This window comes from Dendrobates tinctorius, unplaced genomic scaffold (genome assembly GCF_039654945.1).
Source record: "Dendrobates tinctorius isolate UK_male_01 unplaced genomic scaffold, ASM3965494v1 ptg000139l, whole genome shotgun sequence".
Taxonomy (NCBI): Eukaryota; Metazoa; Chordata; class Amphibia; order Anura; family Dendrobatidae; genus Dendrobates; species Dendrobates tinctorius.
In genome coordinates, this window is record NW_027361807.1 from 3,072,217 (window position 1) to 3,096,035 (window position 23,819).

At 41.3% G+C, this 23,819-nt stretch overlaps 1 protein-coding gene across 4 annotated transcripts in view; it reads left to right on the plus strand.

Annotated features, from left to right (window-relative positions):
* The window catches only part of TSPAN17 (tetraspanin 17), a 117,403-nt gene that overhangs the window by 68,470 nt on the left and 25,114 nt on the right, over positions 1–23,819 (plus strand). For 2 of the 4 annotated variants that reach the window (XM_073545084.1, XM_073545081.1), the window contains exons 2-3: positions 3,133–3,183; positions 18,391–18,537. In XM_073545084.1, coding sequence (XP_073401185.1) covers positions 18,454–18,537 — 84 coding nt within the window. In that variant the 5' untranslated portion in view covers positions 3,133–3,183; positions 18,391–18,453. Of the gene's footprint in view, positions 1–3,132; positions 3,184–3,464; positions 3,591–18,390; positions 18,538–23,819 lie in introns of all 4 variants that reach the window. The other 2 variants (XM_073545083.1, XM_073545082.1) reach the window with 2 other exon arrangements.

Below are 23,819 nucleotides of genomic sequence, written 5' to 3' on the forward strand. Positions count from 1 at the left end.
TCATTTTGCAGGGCTCTGGCAGTGCTCCTCCTGTTCCTCCTTGCACAAAGGCTGAGGTAGCGGTCCTGCTCCTGGGTTGTTGCCCTCCTACGGCCCCCTCCATGTCTCCTGGTGTACTGGCCTGTCTCCTGGTAGCGCCTCCAGCCTCTTGACACTACGCTGACACACACATCAAACCACCTTGCCAGAGCTCGCATTGACGCGCCATCCTGGATGAGCTGCACTACCTGAGCCACTTGTGTGGGTTGTAGAGTCCGTCTCATGCTACCACGAGTCTGAAAACACAATCAACATTCAAGTGACCAAAACAGCCAGAAAGCTTTGGTACTGAGATGTGGTCTGTGGTCCCCACCTGCAGAACCACTATTGAGTGTCTTGATAATTGCCAATAATTTCCATCTGTGTTCTCTTCCATTTGCACAACAGCATGTGAAATTGATTGTCAATCAGTGTTGCTTCCTAAGTGGACAGTTTGATTTCACAGAAGTTTGATTTACTTAGTTATATTCTGTTTGTGTTCACTTTATTTTTTTGAGCAGTGTATATGTGTGTGTCACTGACTTCTATATATCTATGTATTCTATGTGTATATATCTATTCTAACCTGTCAATGTGATTTTACTGTATACGTCACATGAATTGCCGGCTTATCAAAGGACACTGATGCATAAAAATCCGACCGCACTCGCATGGTCCGAGTGTTGTGCAAATTTTTTTTTCTCGCATCCATTGACTTGTATTGGCGAGTCTCGTCCGAGATACGCAGCAAATCGCAGCATGCTGCGTTTGTTTTTTTTTTTTTTTGTTTTTTCCCTCAGTACGATATCAGCTGAGAAAAAAAATTGCATACGAGATGTAACCCATGGAAAAACATTGGTCAGAGTGCTATCCAATTTTTTATTAGATTGCACTCGTCCGTTTTTCTCGCAAATGAGTATGAGTCCATAGATTAACACTAAGAGTTAGTGATAAGCAGTCATAAAGGAGCGCTTACGAAGCAACCCAGGGGAAGACAAGGATGTCAGGTCTCCACCGCAGCCCTGGCCGAAACACTCCAATGAAGGAGCAATGAGAAAATGGAAGACAGTCTTAGGAGCGCAGGAAAGAGACTCAGACAAGAGATGGGTTTAAACCACAACGCGTTTCGACGGAGGATCAGGATGTCAGGTCTTCCACCTGATGAAGTCCGATCCTCCGTCGAAACGCGTTGTGGTTTAAACCCATCTCTTGTCCGAGTCTCTTTCCTGCGCTCCTAAGACAGTTTTCCATTTTCTCATGGATTAACCCTGGCCGAGTGCTATGCGATGTTTTCTCGCATAGCACTCGCCGGTATTGTACGGTAGTGTGAAGCCGGCTTTCATTAGCCAGCCGCTCCTGCGCTGTAAATAAATAATTAAAAAAAAAAAAAAAAGTCTGTGTGGGTTCTCCTGTATTTTTGATAACCAGTCAGGCAAAGCTCGCAGCTGGGGGCTGCAGCTGTCAGCTTCAGCAAGGCTGGTTAACAAGAATAGAGGGGTCCCCACGCCATATTTTTTAATCATTTAAATATAAAAAAAAAAAAAAGTGGCATGAGGTTCCCCCCAATTTTTGACAGCCAGCCTTGCTAAAGCAGACAGCTGGGGGCTGGTATTCTCAGGCTGGTAAAGGGCCATGCATACTGCCCCTTCCTAGCCTAAAAATAGCAGCCCACAGCTGCCCAGAAAAGGCACATCTATTGTGCCAATTCTGGCGCTTTGCCCGGCCCTTTCCACTCGCCCTGTAATAGATATTACATGGGCTTATTCTTATTTACCATATATACTTGAGTATAAGCTTACCCGAATATAAGCTGGGGCACATAATTTTACCACAGAAAACTGGGAAAACTTGTTGATTTGAGTATCAGCCTGCTATGCATGACCTCCCTCATCCCAAGCCTGCTATGCACGGCCCCCTCATCCCTATCCCGGTATGCACGGCCCAGTCGTCCCCGTGCTGGTATGCATGACCCCAGTCGTCCCCGTGCTGGTATACATGGGCCCCCCCATCAGAAAAACATTAAAAAACATAAACCATTCTACTTGCCTCCCTGTGCTCCCTTGCAGTGTACTGTTCTGATGCCAGCAGCTGATTTATGCTTGTAAGCAGCACATGGCAGTGATGTTACCGCCGATCAGAAGCAGTGTTTGCCGTGCTGTCATGTTTACACGACAGCATGGCAAACACTAGATGTTTGTGCCCCCCATTCAAGTGAATAGGGTTTGGGTCTAGGTATTGTTCTGGTACCTGAATCCAAACTTTTTTTGAACTGCTCGGCCAAATCCACCAGACCCGAACATTCAAGGGTCCCTCCATCTCAATTCGCCATAAGCCATAAACATTTTTGTTGCCTGATCCGTTCAAAATAGCGGACAACAGATGCAGCATTAATGGATCTGTTGCTCATTGACTCCATTGTTAAATAAATGGTTTCAGCAGAGATGAGTTGGTGAATAAAAGGTATGTCAGCATAACTTATCTCTAACGGATCATTACTGGACATGTGAATGTAGCCTAATAGCCAAATACCCCTCCAGGATCCATTGTACTTCTTGATGACAGTCCTAGCTGTAGTTAGTGTCCCTGCTTGAACTTGGACTGTTGGGAATCGGGGCAGGGAAAATGTTCTTGAATTTACGTTGCAGGAAAGGAAGGAAAATACCAATCAGAAGAACCATTTACAGTATAAACGCTCAATACCCATGTGTAACCATTTCTGTGCCACACTGATAAGATGGATACAATGTGTTCACTGCTAGCTCTGTTTTCCTTGGGCAACTGTTTAAAAAAAAAAATCTAGATCCTGAGAATGTGATAGTGTTGTGGGAGTGAATTCTTTGTGCTTTGCTGAATAATGTTCTGTGTAAGAACTATGGTCTTTTGTTCCCTAAAGGTCGTGGTTTACCATGCTTTTCATTAATCTCCCTAGTAAGCAGGCAATAACCTTTTCAAACCTGTGCCATAAAGGGAAGGTAAAATGTTAATTGTTAGACTGCTGAGAAATGGGGACTATGAGTAAAAAAAAATCCAAATAAAAAGTGTATATATAGATGTTTGTAACTTTTCCATAAATACCTTATGACTAATGTTCTTAATCCTGTTTTTCCCCTGCAGCTGTTGGGAGCCGCTTTCCTGGCCATCGGCTTATGGGCATGGGCAGAGAAGGTAATTTATGCTTTCCGCTATTAAAGCGAACCTGACATAAGATTCGTGCTACAAGAACCATAAACTGCATCAATCGAACGCTTGCTGTGTGTATCCGTTGTGAGCTACTTCTTGTCAAGACTCCTAATTTTCACCTTCTCAGTTGTGGAAGCGCCACGCTCTTGGATGCTGTGTGCGTGTATGTATGTATAGAGAGACCTTTTCCGTCCAGGGGCTGAGATGGGGAGTAGTCGCCGGAAGACCGACCTTGGACTAATCATCCTGTATTTCATCTTTCCCAGCCAGCTATTGAAAAGTGCTTGTAAAAGCCATCTTTGAAACTTACTTATTAAAGTCTGTTCTCTAGAAGGCAGATGCCGAAACGCGCGTCGGGTGCTTCCTGGGGATTCTGCACAAATGGGCACAAGGTATTGGGTGCATTTTTGGGCACATTTGTTTTCAGCCACATGTACTGATGTGTAACATCTCTGCCATTGAGCACATACCGCTAATATTGCTTTTTTTGATTGACATGTCAGTTCATTGCATATGGCTGTATATTTCAGCTATTCTTTAGAATTTATTGATTGCATTTGCACTTGATCAGGCTGTGTATTTTAGCCCTGCTTTAAAAAATTTTCTTTTCTCCCCTGTGTTTGTTGCAGCCTTGCACTTTATACAAACTTTGCTTTTTTGCACTGTCTGATACCTGAGCCTATTTTACCTATTTTATGAACTATCTCCTTGCACAAGCACTTTATATATTCATGTTTGCACATTTACATTTGTATATTAATACCCTATTTTTTGGCTCATCAATTTTTTGTGATTATATTACATCCTATAAAGCCAGATTATATTTATGTGCAATATATTAAGTGCAATTTGACCCCCAGTGTTGCCCCCCTCTTTTGGTATTTTGTTCCCACCCTCCCCTTTAGTGATTTTTTTTTTTTTTTTTTGAATTTTCAGTAAACATTGTTTTAAATTGAATACTAGACGTTTCTTTCGTTTTTTCTCGTCGTGAAATAATTTAATATCCGATTGTCCTTCCTCTTTTCGAAATTGTCCTTTTGTGCGCTGATAAGGTTATGTATGCTTTTACACCAATGTATATTTTGTTTTGATATGCACTTTGACCTTGGAGTTTTGTTGAATTCATTCTCTAGAACAGTGGAATTTTAAGGCTGTGTGCCCACGATGCGATTTTTTTTAAGCGTTTTTGCCGCGATTTTCGGCGCGAAAACGTTTAAAAATCTTGTACAGAACGCACCCCATGCATTCCTATGACATTCCGCACATGCTGTGCTAATGCTGCGCTTTTTTCCACGGCGGAAAAAATCACAGCATGCTCATACTTTTGTGCGGAATCGCAAAGAATAGCCGCGATTCCGCACCCATAGGAATGCATGAGAATCGCTTACTACCCGCATGTGGCTATGCCCACCATGTGCGAAGTTAAGCGTCTCATGTGCGGTTGGTACCCACGGTGTGGAGGAGAGGAGACTGTCCTCCAGGCCCTGGGTACCATGCCCCCTGTAAAAAAAAAAAAAATAAATAAATAAATAAATCGGGGTATATTTGCATTCCCGGGCCTCAGCGTTCCCAGTAATGCCTTGTGGCAAGGTCCTGTGATGACGTAGTCTTGCGTGGCTCGAGCGGTCTCGTGAGATCGCTATAGCAACGTGAGACCAACGTCATCACAGGTCTCGCAAGGCATCGCTGGGAACAGGAGCGTCGCTGAGACTGCGCGGGACGTCGGAAGGTAAATATACCCCAATTTTTTTTATTTTATCATTTTTAACTTTCTATCTTTTACTATTGATGTCGCATAGGCAGCCTCAATAGTAAAAAGCTGGTGACACTTGTCAAACACTGTGTTTGACGAGTGTGACCAACCTGTCAATCACTTTCCAAGCGATGCTTCAAATCGCTTGGAAAGTGCTTGAATATCGCGCGGGAAAATCGCGCGGGAAAAAAACGTGCGATTTCTGGGAAGGAGTCCGGTTTTCAGTGTCCGGATTTAAACGCAGCGTGGGCACATAGCCTAAATGTAGTTTACAGCTTCTTGCCAAGGTTACTAGCCATTTCTGCAGTTTCAGTGGTGGCCTGTGTACTGTCAAACAGGAGCACACCGCCCTGATAAAGCAAGACGAGACAGCCCTTTAACCATATGCCATTATATTTTCTGCGCTTTTCAGTACTGCTTCTAATTCTTCTTCCTGTAGTTTGTTGCTATGGTACATTTATCATTTTACAATGCAAGTCCTAATAATGGAGTTATCAGCATTTAGCTCACGTACATATTACAGAGCATGACCACACCTTGGGCTTTCTTCTGTAAATTAATTCAGCCTCTGGGGAAGGATTTCTAATAAGTTCCTTGACTTTTGGGACCCTAACAGCCAAAATCCACAACATAGTTCTGTGTATACGTGCCAGGCGCTTATGATTGGCAGTACTTTACCTCTGGGTGCCTCCTGATTTTATGCTGCACTGATGGTCTTTGCTAGGGTTCCAATAGGTCCATAATACAGAACTGGAGGGACTCTGTATACAGCACCATGTGCTCTGGTTTGCTGTTTTTTTTTTTTTGAGGCTTTATGCTGGTGAGCGAATGCAGACCTAACACAGAAAATAACCATATTAGACTGCTCTCTATGAATGCTAAGGCCCCCTTGACTTATTGCTTCTGGTTTCATCAGAATCCAGAACATGTTATTTAGCTCTGTTTTGGGGAATATAACAAAGGGGAATTATGAGTATTATATTTTTTCCCACATAACAAAGTGTAGTGTGAATGCATCTTCTACAGGTGTTTGTGGATTCTCTGATTATAGGAGGTTTCATCAGCAGCAATTAACCACATCCTCATGTTGTTTTATGGAAGCGAGTGGAGAAATCGTTAATTCATCCCTCCAGCCAGCTCATCACATTAGCAACATGCTGCGTACATGGTGATCCCTGAGATTTATTGCTACACTTGGACAGTACTCATTCTTGAAGTTGTTGTCTACTACTAGGACAACCCTTTCTTGATCAAAATGTTTGGCCCCCATAAAATAATAAAGCCTATACTCGCCTCCTGTGTTGGCGCTGTTCCTGCGGTGTCGGGATTTGCTGTCCCGGGGCTCACATGCAGTTGTTGTGACGCCGGCGTCCAATCCACGCTGGTGTCTCTGTCCGCACCTTGGGACAAATCGATCATGAAGAGGAGGTCCGGGCTGCATCTGGTCTTGGACTTCCTCTTCCTACTCCATTCGACAGTAGGCGGGGACAGTGACCCAGCACTGATTGGACGCCATCGTCACATCAACATGGCAGCCCCTGGAGACTGAGTGCCGACACCATGGGAACGGCGCTGACACAGGAAGAGAGTATAAGCTTTATTATTTTATGGGGGGGCTAATCCAAGGGTTTGAGAAGTTGTCCAAGTAGTAGGCAACTTCCTTAACTCTGTGAGATGCATTATAGATGTGAAACCAGTACTTTATTATAGATTGTGTTGGATATCTGAGCTTTGAGGTTAGAATAACATTGTTTCGTGATACAATTCATTCCAGGATACCACACATACAGGGTTCCCAGTGAACGTAAAGTTACGAATGCTGGAAACCTAAATACATGTGGATTCTCTGGAGGATTTCCTGCCTTCAGTTCCCGTTCTTTCAAGTTTTATTGGGATAGAAAGTAAGAGTTGGGAACAATGTGATCAAAAGTATGAAACTGCAAAAGTGTTCTTTCCCAGCCTGTGTATCATTATGTCTTGATGTGAAGTGTCGATCAGGCACTGAACAAACACTTGGGTGTATCTTGTTTCTCTTGTATGTATATAGTAACATAGTAACATAGTTATTAAGGTTGAAGGGAGACTTTAAGTCCATTTAGTTCAGCCCATATCCTGTCCTAACCTGCCCTAACATGTTGATCCAGAGGAAGGCAAAAAAAACCCCATGTGGCAAACAGTAAGCTTCACATTGGGGAAAAAAAATCCTTCCCGACTCCACATACGGCAATCAGACTAGCTCCCTGGATCAACGCAATATTAAGAAAACTAGTGTATATACCCTCTAATATTATACTTTTCAAGAAAGGCATCCTGTCCCTTCTTAAATTTTAGTAGGGAATCACTCATTACAACATCATATGGCAGAGAGTTCCATAGTCTCACTGCTCTTACAGTAAAGAATCCGCGTCTGTGAGTATGCTTAAACCTTTCCTCCATACGTAGAGGATCCCCTCTTGTCCCCGTCACAGGTCTAAGAGTAAAAAGATCATTAGAAAGGTCTTTGTACTGTCCCCGCATATATTTATACATTGTAATAAGATCACCCCTAAGCCTTCAATTCTCCAAACTAAATAACCCCTAGTGTAATAACCTGTCTTGGTATTGCAGACCCCCTAGTTCCCTAATAACCTTGGTCGCTCTTCTCTGCACCCACTCCAGTTCAGCTATGTCTTTCTTATACACCGGAGACCAGAACTGTACACAGTATTCTAAGTGTGGTCGCACTAGTGACTTAGGCCTGTTTCACACTTCCGTTTTTGTGTCCGCCAAACGGATCCGTTTCCGTTTTTTTGACGGAAACTGATGCAAACGGATCCGTTTTAAAAAAAAACGGATCCGTTTTTTTGACGGATCCGCGGTAACCGCTAATGGAAGTCTATGGGACAAAAAAACGGATCCTGCAAAAAATTGGCGGATCCGTTTTTTTACGGAAACCAACGGATTTTGACGGATTTGAAAAAACGGAAGTGTGAAACAGGCCTTATATAGAGGTAAAATTATGTTCTCCTCATGAGCATCTATGCCTCTTTTAATGCATCCCATTATTTTATTTGCCTTTGCAGCAGCTGCCTGACACTGGCCACTAAATGTGAGTTTGTCGTCCACCCATACACCCAGGTCTTTTTCAGTGACCGTTTTGCCCAGTGTTTTACAATTAAGCACATAATTATACATCTTGTTCATTCTACCCAAGTGCATGACCTTACATTTATCCCCATTAAAGCTCATTTGCCATTTATCATCCCAAGCTTCTAGTTTACATAAATCCTCCTGTAATATAAAATTGTCCTCCTCTGTATTGATTACCCTGCAGAGTTTAGTGTCATCTGCAAATATTGAAATTCTACTCTCTATGGCCCCTACAAGGTCATTAATAAATGTTAAAAAGAAGCGAGCCCAAAACTGACCCCTGTGGTACCCCACTGCTAACCGTGACCCAGTCTGAGTGTGCTCCATTAATAACCACCCTTTGTTTCCTATCCCTGAGCCAGCTCTTATCCCCACCTACACATATTTTCCCCTATCCCCATTGTTCTCATTTTATGTATCAACCTTTTGTGTGGCACCGTATCAAAAGCTTTTGAAAAGTCCATGTACACCACGTCCACTGCATTCCCTTGGTCCAGTCCGGAACTTACCTCTTCATAAAAGCTTATCAGATTAGTCTGACAGGAACGGTCCCTTGTAAACCCATGTTGATATTGGGTCATGAGGTTATTCTTCTCCAGATACTCCAGTATAGTATCTCTTAGAAAACCCTCCAGGATTTTAACCACAGTTGAGGTTAAACTTACTGGCCTATAATTTCCGAGTTCAGTTTTTGTCCCCTTTTTGAATATTGGCACCACATTTGCTATACGCCAGTTTTGTGGTACAGACCCTGTTATTATGGAATCCTTAAAGATTAAACATAATGGTCTATCTATGACTGTTTGTAATTTCCTGCAGTACTCGGGGGTGTATCCCATCTGGGCCCGGGGATTTGTCAATTTTAGTGATTTTTAGACGCCGCCGTACTTCCTGCTGGGTTAAGCAGGAGACATTTAATGGAGAATTTTTATCCCTGATCATGTTATCCGTCATGGGATTTTCTTGTGTAAATACTGTTGAAAAAAAGTCATTTAGCATATTGGCTTTTTCCTCATCCTCATCCACCATTTCACCCAGACTATTTTTAAGGGGGCCAACATTTTTTAGTTTCTTACTATTCATGTAGTTAAGGAATATTTTGGGATTATTTTTACTTTCTCTGGCAATAATAATAATAATCTTTATTTTTATATAGCGCTAACATATTCCGCAGCGCTTTACAGTTTGCACAAATTATCATAACTGTCCCCGATGGGGCTCACAATCTGAATTCCCTATCAGCATGTCTTTAGAATGTGGGAGGAAACCCACGCAAACATGGGGAGAACATACAGACTCCTTGCAGATGTTGTCCTTGGTGGGATTCGAACACAGGACTCCAGCACTGCAAGGCTGCAGTGCTAACCACTGAGCCACCTTGCCGCCCCGCAATGACTCTCTCTGTCTCAATCTTTGCTGTTTTGATTTGCTTTTTACAGAATTTATTTAATCTTCTGTATTTATTTAATGCCTCATCACTACCTACTTGCTTTAATTCTCTAAATGCTTTATTTTTATCTCTTATTGCACCCCTTACAGCTCTATTTAGCCATAGTGGTTTCCTCCTATTCCTAACATGTTTATTCCCATACGGTATATATTGTGCACAGGTCCTATTCAGGATGCTAATAAACATCTCCCATTTTCTTTGTGTATTTTTATTTCTCAGGATATCGTCCCAGTTAATTGCACCAAGATCATCGCTCATCCGTTGGAAATTTGCTTTCCTGAAGTTTAGTGTCCTTGTAACCCCTCTCCTACACATCTTATTAAAGGATACATGAAAACTTATTAATTTGTGATCACTATTACCCAAGTGACCCTCAACCCTTACATTTGATATGCGGTCTGGCCTGTTGGTTAATATTAGGTCTAGCAGTGCCCCCCCCCCTCTTGTTGGGTCCTGAACCAGTTGTGAAAGGTAATTGTGTCTCACAGTTGTCAAAAACCTATTACCTTTGCTGGAACTGCAGGTTTCGGTTCCCCAATGTATTTCAGGGTAGTTGAAGTCCCCCATAATAATGACTTATCCTTGAGTCGCTGCTTCATCTATTTGCTTTATGAGGATATTCTCTGTTGCTTCCATTATTTTTGGTGACTTATAACAAACCCCTATCAGTAATTTATTATTTTTCCCCCCTCCCCTCATCTCTACCCACAGGGACTCTACATTTTCATTAGATTCATATATATTATCACGAAGGATGGGTTTTAAGGATGATTTTACATATAAACACACGCCTCCCCCTGGCTTATTTGTACGGTCATTTCTGAACAGACTATAGTCCTGTAAATTAACCGCCCAGTAATGGCTCTCGTCCAGCCATGTCTCAGATATCCCCACCATGTCATAATTATGTTCCAACAACATTAACTCCAATTCCTCCATTTTGTTGGCGAGGCTTCTGGCATTAGTATACATGCACTTTATGTATCTCTCTGTACCTCTATTCTTTCTTAAATTATTAACTGTTCTAACCCCACCCCCAATTTCATTATTTGTGCCCAGGTCTCTATCTGTACTGTCTTCCCCTCCTATAAAAGGAATACCCTCCCCCCCCCCCCCCCTAGTTTAAACACTCCTCCAACCTTCTAGCCATTTTCTCCCCCAGCACAGCTGCACCCTCCCCATTGATGTGCAGCCCGTCCCTAGCGTAGAACCTGTAGCCAACTGAGAAGTCGGCCCAGTTCTGCAGGAACCCAAACCCCTCCTTCCTACACCAATTCCTGAGCCACTTATTAACCTCCCTAATCTCCCGTTGCCTCTCTGGCGTGGCATGTGGTACAGGAAGTATTTCCGAAAATACCACCTTGGAGGTCCTTACTTTAAGCTTACAGCCTAATTCCCTGAAATCATCTTTAAGGACCTTCCACCTACCTCTAACTTTGCCATTTGTGCCAATGTGCACCATGACAGCTGGATCCTCACCAGCCCCTCCCAGTAATCTCTCAACCAGATCAGCTATGTGTCGGACTCGAGCGCCAGGTAGGCAGCACAACGTTCGACAATCCCTGTCTTTGTGACAGATTGCCTTATCTATTCCCCTAATAATTGAGTCCCCCACTACCAGAACCTGTCTGGCCTGTTCTGCTCTGCTCTCCTATTTCCCCCCTTACTGGAGCAGACACTCCTCCGGCTTTCAGAGGACATGCCTTGCTGCAGCAGTGCTACTCCTGCACTAACACTCCCCTCATCTGCCAACTTAGCAAACTTATTGGGGTGTGCCAGATCAGGACTAGCCTCCCTGGTGCTCTTCCCTCTACCCTGCCTTCTGTCACCCAGCTAGCTGCTTCATTGTCCTGCAGCTCCAACCTAGCCATCCCCCCCCTCATCTATCCCATTGAGCGTCTGCTCAGTGAGCAGAAGACTGCTTTCCATATTGTCTATGGATCTCAGTGTTGCCAGCTGCACATTTAGATCCAGTATCTGGGCTTCCAAATGCACAACGTGCTCACATCTCGCACAGCAGTATGCACCCTCGACCGACTGTTCAAGGATTTCATACATGCGGCAAGACGTGCACTGGATGGCATTGGCAATAGTGGAACACATCCTAATGGGGATTGCACCAGACAATAAGATAAGCAAAAATAAATAAAAAGTATTAATAAAATATAACAGCAATTCAGTAATACCTCCCTTGGAAACTCCCTGAATCCAAAGTCACTGAATCACAAGTCACACACTTACCACAGTTCGTACTCACGCTCAGGTCACACTCAGCTCGTTCACACTCACTCAGGCAGAAGATTTAAAAGATTTTTTTTTCCCCCTTTAACCAGTACACCACCCTGCTGCTCAATGCCCTTCCAAAAGGAGTTGAGCCCCAACCAGCTGCCCCTTATAAAGCCTTAATTACTGTATGAACTCCCACCCTTAATTAACCCCTTGTGAATATAGTTACACCTCAAGATTTGAATGCAATATAGTTAACCCTTAAAAACACAGTAAAATAAGAGATTAACCCTGTAGAGAGAAAAAATAGGTTAAACAAGCCCCCCCAAAATTGAACAGGTAGAAAGCACTCAGCAACCTACAATTCAGCAACTCACACAGGTATTTGTTATAGGTTTTCCAAACACCTCTTCACTGAATCTCAAGTCACACACTTACCACAGTTCGCACTTACGCTCAGGTAACACTCAGCTCGTTCACACTCGCTCAGGCAGAAGATTTAAAAGATTTTTTTTTTTCCCTTTTACCAGTACACCACCCTGCTGCTCAATGCACTTCCAATATCTTCATCTCTTTAATTAGTTTTCAATATACAAGATAAATACAGAGTGTTTTTGTTTTTAATATTCTAGGTATGTTGTAGTTGTCTATATACACAATACAGGGTGTGTGCTTTATGCTGGCTGCAATTAAATGGAGTCAGTTGGCAGAGACATGCCATATACAGTGCCTACAAGTAGTATTCAACCCCCTGCAGATTTAGCAGGTTTACACATTCGGAATTAACTTGGCATTGTGACATTTGGACTGTAGATCAGCCTGGAAGTGTGAAATGCACTGCAGCAAAAAAGAATGTTATTTCTTTGTTTAATTTTTTTTTTAAATTGTGAAAAGTTTATTCAGAGGGTCGTTTATTATTCAACCCCTCAAACCACCAGAATTCTGTTTGGTTCCCCTAAAGTATTAAGAAGTATTTCAGGCACAAAGAACAATGAGCTTCACATGTTTGGATTAATTATCTCTTTTTCCAGCCTTTTCTGACTATTTAAGACCCTCCCCAAACTTGTGAACAGCACTCATACATGGTCAACATGGGAAAGACAAAGGAGCATTCCAAGGCCATCAGAGACAAGATCGTGGAGGGTCACAAGGCTGGCAAGGGGTACAAAACCCTTTCCAAGGAGTTGGGCCTACCTGTCTGCACTGTTGAGAGCATCATCCGGAAGTGGAAGGGTTATGGAACTACTGTTAGCCTTCCACGGCCTGGACAGCCTTTGAAAGTTTCCTCCCGTGCCGAGGCCAGGCATGTCCGAAGAGTCAAGGCTAACCCAAGGACAACAAGGAAGGAGCTCCGGGAAGATCTCATGGCAGTGGGGACATTGGTTTCAGTCAATACCATAAGTAACGTACTCCACTGCAATGGTCTCCGTTCCAGACGAGCCCGTAAGGTACCTTTACTTTCAAAGCGTCATGTCAAGGCTCGTCTACAGTTTGCTCATGATCACTTGGAGGACTCTGAGACAGACTGGTTCAAGGTTCTCTGGTCTGATGAGACCAAGATCGAGATCTTTGGTGCCAACCACACACGTGATGTTTGGAGACTGGATGGCACTGCATACGACCCCAAGAATACCATCCCTACAGTCAAGCATGGTGGTGGCAGCATCATGCTGTGGGGCTGTTTCTCAGTCAAGGGGCCTGGCCATCTGGTCCGCATCCATGGGAAGAAGGATAGCACGGCCTACCTGGAGATTTTGGCCAAGAACCTCCACTCCTCCATCAAGGATCTTAAGATGGGTCGTCATTTCATCTTTCAACAAGACAACGACCCAAAGCACACAGCCAAGAAAACCAAGGCCTGGTTCAAGAGGCAAAAAATCAAGGTGTTGGAGTGGCCTAGTCAGTCTCCTGACCTTAACCCAATTGAAAACTTGTGGAAGGAGCTCAAGATTAAAGTCCACATGAGACACCCAAAGAACCTAGATAACTTGGAGAAGATCTGCATGGAGGAGTGGGCCAACATAACTCCAGAGACCTGTGCCGGCCTGATCAGGTCTTATAAAAGACGATTATTAGCTGTAATTGCAAACAAGGGTTATTCCACAAAATATTAACCCTAGGGGTTGAATAATAATTGACCCACACTTGTATGTTTAAAATTTATTAAAATTTAACTGAGCAACATAACTTTTTGGTTTGTAAGATTTATGCATCTGTTAATAAATCCTGCTCTTGTGTGAAGTTTGAAGGCTCTAACTTATTTGCATCTTATCAAACCTGCTAAATCTGCAGGGGGTTGAATACTACTTGTAGGCACTGTATTATAAGGGCGAGTTCACACGTCGGGGTCGGAAAGCATCTTTTAAGTCAGTGGTGTGGAAATCATTTAGCACAAATGGGGGGGAAAAAAGCCAAAATATGTGAACTCTTCCTTAAAGAACAACTGTTTTAATTCTAATAGGTCAATAATACACATCAAAATAATCAACTTTGTAAAATATCTTATCAGAAAAATGTGCTTCTATTTCCTCCTGGACTGAACATTTACGGGTAAAATCTGTATTCCTGGAAGACGGATTTACCATTACTGAGATGGCAGTCGCTGCCGATAAGACTTTATGATGAGTAAAGGGGAACGTAGGGGAGAGAAACTTGAGGCAAAAAGACATCCATTCTGTAAGGTCTTGGAAACGGCAGTTACACTTTAAACCTATGTTTAAAAAACAAAAATGATTGTAACGCTGGGGCTATATTCTGCAGTGCTGTAGAAGTGAATAGTTTTGTATTGTGAAACCTACACTACTGCAGCCAGCAACTTGCAAAAAAATAACAAATCGAACTTGGATTTTTTGGCGACCTGCTTGTTGTGTAGGTGTTGCAACCCAATCACTTCTATGTGTTTTTAATGTGAAGTTCTGTTTTCGCTGAATACTTATTTTACCCCTAAATTGAGAATGAAAGATCGTTCTTGGAGGAGAAAAGATTTCTCCGAGATATATCACAAAGATGCTTATTTTCATGTGTACTATTGAGTTTATGAAATGATTAAAACAACGGTTACTCTTCAAGCTGGATTAACATTGCGCGAGTTGCTAGAAATGCGGCAGTGTAAACAGGCTGCCAACCACCTGACGTAAGAGGAATATCCTCGTTCGTCGGGTGAAATTTATATTTAAGATGACTTAAAATCCTAGTTCCCACCTGCACGTCGTTGTGTGAACAGGAACTATTGAAAACCATGACCGCCTGTCCGCACAGAACGATCTGTTATCGATTGTTCTGTGTGCGGAGAAAATGCTGTCTGCCTTTTTAACTAGGCTCGTAAACTGTTAATCATCATCAGAGTAGTAGCTGATGGGTGGTTGTTCAGCTTCTCAAGCTACAGAGTGAAAACATGCCCTTGGTTTTAAGTAGAAGAGGTAGTACAATGCCCTCCCCTAGATAGAAGCGAGTGTCAGATACATACCCACACAACCTCTTCTTTGCATGTAGTGTTAGGCTCTGTTCACATGCCCAGTAATCTTTGTTCTTTGGCTGTATTAATATCTTGGCCCTATTATATCTAGTTCATTTCCCCCTCACTAGGGTTAGACAAGCAAAATACATTGTGGGATGGCTTTATTAACCTCTTGGCTGTATTAATGCCAATTACATATATATATACCGATCGATCTGTTTTTCATCAGTGTGGATTACTTGTATATATTTTTTTCTTTGTTGCATTATTTACTTGCATTGCTCACTCCACTATGTTCTGTCACAATTTTTGTTTTGATCTCAGGCTTGATATGTGTATATAACTAAGGGGTTATACATTTGTTGAGCACTTCCACCCCTTCATTTTGTGCATTTACTTTCGTTATATATTTTATGGGACTTTGAAATTCTTATATATACACATGATTTGGTATATTATTGTCTGGGCATTTTGCAATATATAGTCATTTATATTCCATCCACTGTATATTTTTTTTTTTTCTTGAGCACACCGTACTTTATTATATATGAACTGTTGAAGAAACCTATATGGCACATTCTGTAATTTTTTTTATATATATCTATCTCTCTCTCTCTCTCTCTCTCTATATATATATATATATATATATATATATATATATATATATATATATATATATATATATACACACTCACTGGCCACTTTATTAGGTACACCTGTCCAACTGTGTGTTAAGACTTAATTTCTAATCAGCCAATCACATGGCGGCAACTCAGTGCATGTAGACATGGTCAAGACAATCTCCTGCAGTTCAAACCGAGCATCAGTATGGGGAAGAAAGGTGATTTGAGTGCCTTTGAACGTGGCATGATTGTTGGTGCCAGAAGGGCTGGTCTGAGTATTTCAGAAACTGCTGATCTACTGGGATTTTCACGCACAACCATCTCTAGGGTTTACAGAGAATGGTCCGAAAAAGAAAAAAAATCCAGTGAGCGGCAGTTCTGTGGCCAGAAATGCCATGTTGATGCCAGAGGTCAGAGGAGAATGGGCAGACTGGTTCGAGCTGATAGAAAGGCAACAGTGACTCAAATTGCCACCCGTTACAACCAAGGTAGGCAGAAGAGCATCTCTGAACGCACAGTGCGTCGAACTTTGAGGCAGATGGGCTACAGCAGCAGAAGACCACACTGGGTACCACTCCTCTCAGCTAAGAACAGGAAACTGAGGCTACAATTTGCACAAGCTCATCGAAATTGGACAGTAGAAGATTGGAAAAACGTTGCCTGGTCTGATGAGTCTCGATTTCTGCTGCGACATTCGGATGGTAGGGTCAGAATTTGGCGTAAACAACATGAAAGCATGGATCCATCCTGCCTTGTATCAACGGTTCAGGCTGGTGGTGGTGGTGTCATGGTGTGGGGAATTTTTTCTTGGCACTCTTTGGGCCCCTTGGTACCAATTGAGCATCGTTGCAACGCCACAGCCTACCTGAGTATTGTTGCTGACCATGTCCATCCCTTTATGACCACAATGTACCCAACATCTGATGGCTACTTTCAGCAGGATAATGCGCCATGTCATAAAGCTCGAATAATCTCAGATTGGTTTCTTGAACATGACAATGAGTTCACTGTACTCAAATGGCCTCCTCAGTCACCAGATCTCAATCCAATAGAGCATCTTTGGGATGTGGTGGAACGGGAGATTCGCATCAGGGATGTGCAGCCGACAAATCTGCGCCAACTGTGTGATGCCATCATGTCAATATGGTCCAAAATCTCTGAGGAATGCTTCCAGCACCTTGTTGAATCTCTGCCACGAAGAATTGAGGCAGTTCTGAAGGCAAAAGGGGGTCCAACCCGTTACTAGCATGGTGTACCTAATAAAGTGGCCAGTGAGTGTATATATCTATATCTGTGTTGCCTTTGGTTTGGTTTTTAACGTAGTTTTTATTCTTGATATGTTATATTCGTATTTGTTCGGTGCTGACACCTCTTGTATGTGGTACTATTTCTTACCACTTTGTTAAATAAAGGTATTTTAATTACGGTAATCATATCTTCTCGTTCCATATTCTTTTTAATCACAGGTTCGGTTCTTTTCCTTTGCTTGGTTTTCACTATTTTCCGAATGGTCAACCATTTATTTATTCAGCAGATATATACCATTCATCTTATAAATTAAGATATATTGAACCATATAATGGGGTATATATCAACTGCTGTGTCCAGTTTCTCCTGATTACTGGACATGTAAAGGTAGCCTAAATTGGTTCTTCTCCCAATTCCCACTTGGCTATTCTGATTGCTGGCCTTCACTGAGGTGAAAGGAGTGGTGGTGCGTCATGCGTTATGGGATTGCTAGTGATAGAGTATATGACTATACTCTCCTTTTGTCCGGTAGACTGTGAGTGGAGCCAAGATTGTTGGTGCACTGCTGCTCCATGTATACAGGGAACCTGGAGTTCAGTGTTCATGACCGATGTGGGCCTCTGCAGTAGATTCACCCCCACCAATCAGACACTTGCCACGTATCCTGAATACAGCTTTATAGGATATTTTTAAGGTAGTGCTATAATGGAAACCCTAAACCTGGTTGAAGAGTGTTGAACAAACACTTTGTAAATGGGAATTTGCAGGCCTCAAAAATCAGACTTATAGATGCACAATAAAAGTCCCAAAAGCTTACCTTTCTACAGTAGTTGTGGCCCCTGAGGTTTAACATTCACTCTTTAAATGCCATTATACAGGTCACCTGTAGAATTAACCTACATATTATAAGCACAAGCTAGGATTTTGGTGATTTTATTTTACTGAAAGTACGGTATATTCATTTGGAAAAATTACGGTCCCTCTGTGTGAAATACCGCTAAGTTTGTGTTATACTAATCCATCATCAAGATGTTGACACCTTCCAGTAGCTGTCAGCAGCAGAGATGTCAAGCCACTTTGGCTGTAAATTGCAATCCTTATTAGATATTAAGCAATTTGTAAAAAAAATTTTTGTTTGAATTTCAACTATATTTTGTATTTTAAAGTGAACAGTGAATATACAATTTAAAGAGGGAGTTTTGAAGCTTAATTGTAAAGCGCTATAAAAGCAAAGCATAATAAGTCTCTTTTGGTATCTTTGTGTGTTCATTTAACGGAATATTTGATCTTTCTCATCTCTCTACAGGGTGTCCTTTCCAACATCTCCTCCATCACAGACCTGGGCGGCTTTGATCCTGTCTGGCTCTTTATGGTCACCGGGGCTGTTATGTTTGTGCTGGGGTTCGCTGGCTGCATCGGGGCACTACGGGAAAACACCTCACTTCTGAAATTCGTATGTATTTTAAGGGATAACAATTGTATGATTTTCATTCAGATATGTATTCGAAGGCTTATATTTCTGCTACTAACATGAAGTTAGACTTTGTGCTGATTAAACATTGAAGGTCTATGCTCTGTTTAGAGAAACGTGTAAAATGCCCAAGTATTTGGTTTTAGATTGCAGGGCTGTGGAGTCGGTAAGCCAAACCTCCAACTCCTCAATTTCCATATCACCGACTCCACGACTCCGACTCCCTCATACATGGCTCATGTTTAAGTGATAAATTTACTGTAATACAATGGTAGCATCAGGCTTTTAATCATTATTATGATACAGTAATTATGCCATTCAGATAGAACATATATTTATTGGAATACGGCTTTAGAACAAAAAAACTTTTGCATATTTACAATTTATTATACACTATGCAGTAAGTGGGAGAAAAAACACTTTTCAACAAAAACGTACTGAATAACATTTGTGCAGTCTATGAATTTGTTCTGAGAAATAGTATCACCTCCATCAGATCCTCCTTCATAGATGACCTCAAATCTGACCTAGATATTTTAAGCATATCATATAATCCACAGAGTGAAAATACTACCTTCCAGCAGCAATGTATTTTTACAAAATCCCACACAAAATTCTTGTGGGAAAAGAAAGGAATGAGCCAAAATTAAAAAATAACAATTTATTCATCAATAATAAAATTGACAAGACAAGGAAATTTCCAAAAAAACCGCCAAGATCAAGTGGTTACACCAATAAAGTTGAAACACTATAGTGTAATCTTCCAACAACTGATTGCGTTTGTATCAATTATTATAAATGTTTGTAAAAACACAATGATGTAATCTTATAACAAATGATTGCGTTTATATTAGTATTATAAATAAGTATAGAAAAATTCTATGCAAAATGGTATCAGATGTTATGTAAAAATAACAATTAGCAATATGCAAATCTGCAAAATACAAGTGCAAAAAAACGCAATGAATGATTTATAAAAAAATCTGCAAAATACATGTGCAAAAAACCGCAATGAATATAAATAATTGTATATGAAGAGTAAGGCAACAAGTGTGTAAACAAAAATCCAAGTCTCAAAATGTCAGAAGACAAAAAGTTATATTGGAGATAATGACTAATATGCTCAATGCACCAAAAGAAAATCTCCAATTTCATTATATACAAAAAAACACAATGAATATGATCAGTTGATTATTATAAATAGCGCAACATAATTGCATACAAACTAGCAAAGTGTCAGAATATCAAACAACAAATGGTTAAATGGGAGATAATAAAAGTTTCACTGTGCACTGAGCATATTATCCTTTCATTTCCCACAAGAATTTTGTGTGGGATTTTGTAAAAATACTAATTATTTTAAGACTAGAGAAGGACCTCTCTGCACTAACTTGGGTTGGAGGCAAAGCAGTAACCACATGGGCAACATTTCTAACAATTTCAGGGTATAAAGGAATTGCCTCGTGCACAGTTAGTTTTGATGAACGATTGAACTCTTCTACTTCGAAATGCTTAGTCTTTTTTTTCTATGGGAGTGTAATTTTTTTTTTTTTTCCCTCTCCCTGCGGCAACGCTTTGCCTGCTCCATGTCGTCCAAATACTTTTCAAAATCAAACTCCTCACCTGATGAGGATGAAGAAACGGCAGCAGCACTGGCAGGACCTGAGTCCTCTTGCTCTTGGCCATCCTGTAGCCCACTCATCCTAACTACCTCAATCAAAGCTTCATTTCCTTTAGTTAGCTGTTAATCATCCAGCAATATACGATGACTCGGGTCCACATAAACAGCTGCCAGAAGAATTTTGTTTTCTAATAGCAGTGTCTCTCCGTTTCATTGAAGCAGCAGTGCCATCTACGATTAAACCTCCTCTTTGGGATAGGCAAAACAACAAGTTCTTTCACTCTTTTGTAAAAATGCCTGGAGTTAACTCTTCAGCTTGTAACTTTTTAGTCACTGTAAATGGGTGATGAAGCAATAACTTCAATTCAGCCACCTGTGTCCATTGACCTTCATGTAGTGTTACCTGAGGGTTGGCCATATCTACAAGGAAGGGTTTCAGCTCAAGCAATCGCTCAATCATTAAATAGGTGCTGCCCCACCGAGTGGCTTGAACCACAATTGCCCCTTTCCCAGCACGTCTCTTCAAGATGTAATCAATTTTAGGGGTTCAGACAGCAATAGCCAATTTCCTCACTTTGGTAATCAGAGTTCCAGCATGTTCCTCTTGCAGACTATCTCTTATTGCCAGCTGCAGTGTGTACAAAACACAGCACATGTGATGAATAGGAAAGAGGTGTTAAGCAGCTTCAACAAGATCATCTAATTGTAAAGAATCATTTTGCTGTTCTTCTGTAGTAATATCTGTTTGTTCCAGGACTGTGGCCTTCCATCTCCAACATACGGAATGTGAAATGTTGTTCTAACTGCTCTTCACCTTCCTTATTCTCATTCATCAGTTTAATTGTACTTATGTTTGATGTGTTATCAGTTACAATAGAAAGAACATGTTCATAATCTGGCAGAACTTTTTCCACTAAGATCTGGAGAAACTGGCTGCTGTGATGAGCTTTAGTATCTTTTACTGCCTGCGTCGTAGTAACAATTTTTTTGTTACAAATATATCGAAAATTGATGGCAAAATAGTTCACTCTGTGAAGAGTGCAGGCATCCATTTTAAGAAACACAAAGCGTTTCTCGAGTCTTTTTAGGATCTTCCTTTTTGTTAAGGGCTTCTTCAATCACTAATTTTCTAATACTTTCTCTTTCCAGAGAAACACCAAGTTTGCGGGCCATTTCTCCATTAAGAGCTGTAAAAACTGGTCATGCAAATAATGATAATGGTACACTGTCCTTCGCAACAAGCTCGATGAGCTGTCTTTAAAACACATCTGCTGTGCATGTTACAGTAACTTTGTCACTTACAAAATATCTTGTAACTAATGTTTGAGATGCTCTTTCCTCCTTCTTTGCCTGGCGGGAACTCCTGAGCTTTGTTTTTTTTGGTGCTGCTGTGATCTTTTTCAATCACCGCTTTGTAAACGTCTGGGTGGTAGTGTTGTAAATGTCTTTTTAGATTGGAAGCTCTTGAAGGAGCATTTTTATCACTGCCCAGAGTATGCACTGATGTTGGCATCACAACATTTTTTATCTGGGTCACTGATAAACTGACATAGAAAATGTTTATCTTGAGTCACTGTGAAATGCTCAAATACAGCTGACTTCATAAGATGCTTCTTCGACATTTTGTAATTATGTGAATTCACTCTCAAAATGTTGTCCTGTAAAAATAAGGTATATTGAAATTTTTGCAAGAATAGGGAATCATGTGCTGTATTATTTAGGATAGAAATAAAACAATCTTTACTTAAATCAATAGGGCAGATGAGTATAAAGTTTGTAAAATATGTTAGCTTTACTCTGAACTTTCAATGTCAGGCTTGTCGGCTTGTCTCCGTGTACAGCTCACTAAATGGTTCACATAATATTTCTTCACAGTCTATGAAGAGGGGAGGAGGGAGGGAGCATGTATCTGCTGAATCATATTCCAGAACACACACACACACACACGTCCCCATCGATCCTGTTACTGTATTTCCAAATTTGACATGTTAGAGAACAGTTTTTCCCCTTATATTCTATGTATAGTGTATATAAGTCTCTCTCTCTCTCTCTCTCTCTCTCTCTCTCTCTCTCTCTGTGTATATATGTATATAAGTATCATGTGTTTTTTCTAAATTCCAAAAGCCATTATGCTATTCACATTTCATATATTTTATATTTGATATGCCTTAATGCAATTGAGTGCGACCATTTCCTTATTTTGATATGTAAGCTGTTTTTTTGGCATGCACCTATTCAGACTAGGATGTTCCGTCAGTTTTTCTGTCATGTTATAAGCATGTTGTCCATACTGTTGTCACTTCACCATAGACTGATGAACGAGTCCATATCGTGTGTATATATTAAATGTTTGTTTTTTTGTTGTTTTTTTTGGTAGCTTTAATACATCTAGAATAAACCCCTCTTGTGAAAAGTGATCTCATCTAAACTGTACACTTGGATTGTGAACACAATCTTTTGGCTACCTTAGCACATCCGCTATAAAACTTTGTTCACATCTCAATCACTGTTTCCGATATACATGGCCAAGTTCATCACATGACGAACCCCTCCGGCACTACCGTCTGTCACAGGGTTCAGTCAGTGTCCACATTAAATATGGCAGAATCTGAGCAGAGTTTAAGGCACATTGCTGAATTGGCTTTTGTACATTAAAGGGAACTTGTCAGCAGGATTGTGCTCGGTATACTACAGACACTGTCAGGTTGGCGCTGTTATGCTGATTAATATGATACCTTGGTGATGAAATCCATCTTGTGGTTGTTGTTTAATCTTTAAATTCAGTTAGTGATATGCTTGTGCTTCGGGGCGGGGCTGTGGGGGGGTCTTCATGTGGTAATCTGCTTACATATTCTTTTATATGGATTCTGACAGGTCACTCACTGACCTGCCCCCTATTTTACATACTGCATAGAATATTGGTTGAGAAAAACAAAACCTTTCATCAGGCAGGAGCTGGCGCCTGCGCTGTAGCATGATGCGATGGATAATATGCATGTATTTGGATTTTATCATTTTGTTGGGGAAAAAAAAATCTTACTCAAAATGGCGCCGGCGGCCACGCCTGCCCAGTAGCATAATTCGGAATGCGATAGATGTTACTGTGCAGACGCCGCCGGCGCCATCTTGATGGAGCCAAATTTTTATTTTTTTATTCTATACCAAAATGGCGGCAACGCCTGCACATTTGCATCTCGTTTCCTGACTGATGCTATTGCACAGGTGCAGCCGCCAGTGCAATTTTGGATTAAATTTTATTTATTTTTTGCCCACCAACAAAATTGACAAACTCGAATGAATACATGCATATTAGCCCCCGTATCCTGCTACAGCGCCTGCCTGATGAATACTAATTTTATTTTCAAAACCATATTCTATGCAATATGTAAAATAGGGGGCAGGTGACTGAGGGATCAGTGACCTGCCATAAAGATGAATATGTAAGCAGAGCACCATATAAAGGCCGCCCCTCAGCATGGCACTCATTAACTGAAAACTACAAATAAAGATTAATCAACCACCACAAGGCGGATTTCATCACCAGGTATCATTGTAATCAGTATAACGGCCCCGACCTGACACACTCTGTAGGATACTGAGCACAATCCTGCCGACAAGTTCTCCTTAAATGACTTTGTTGTTG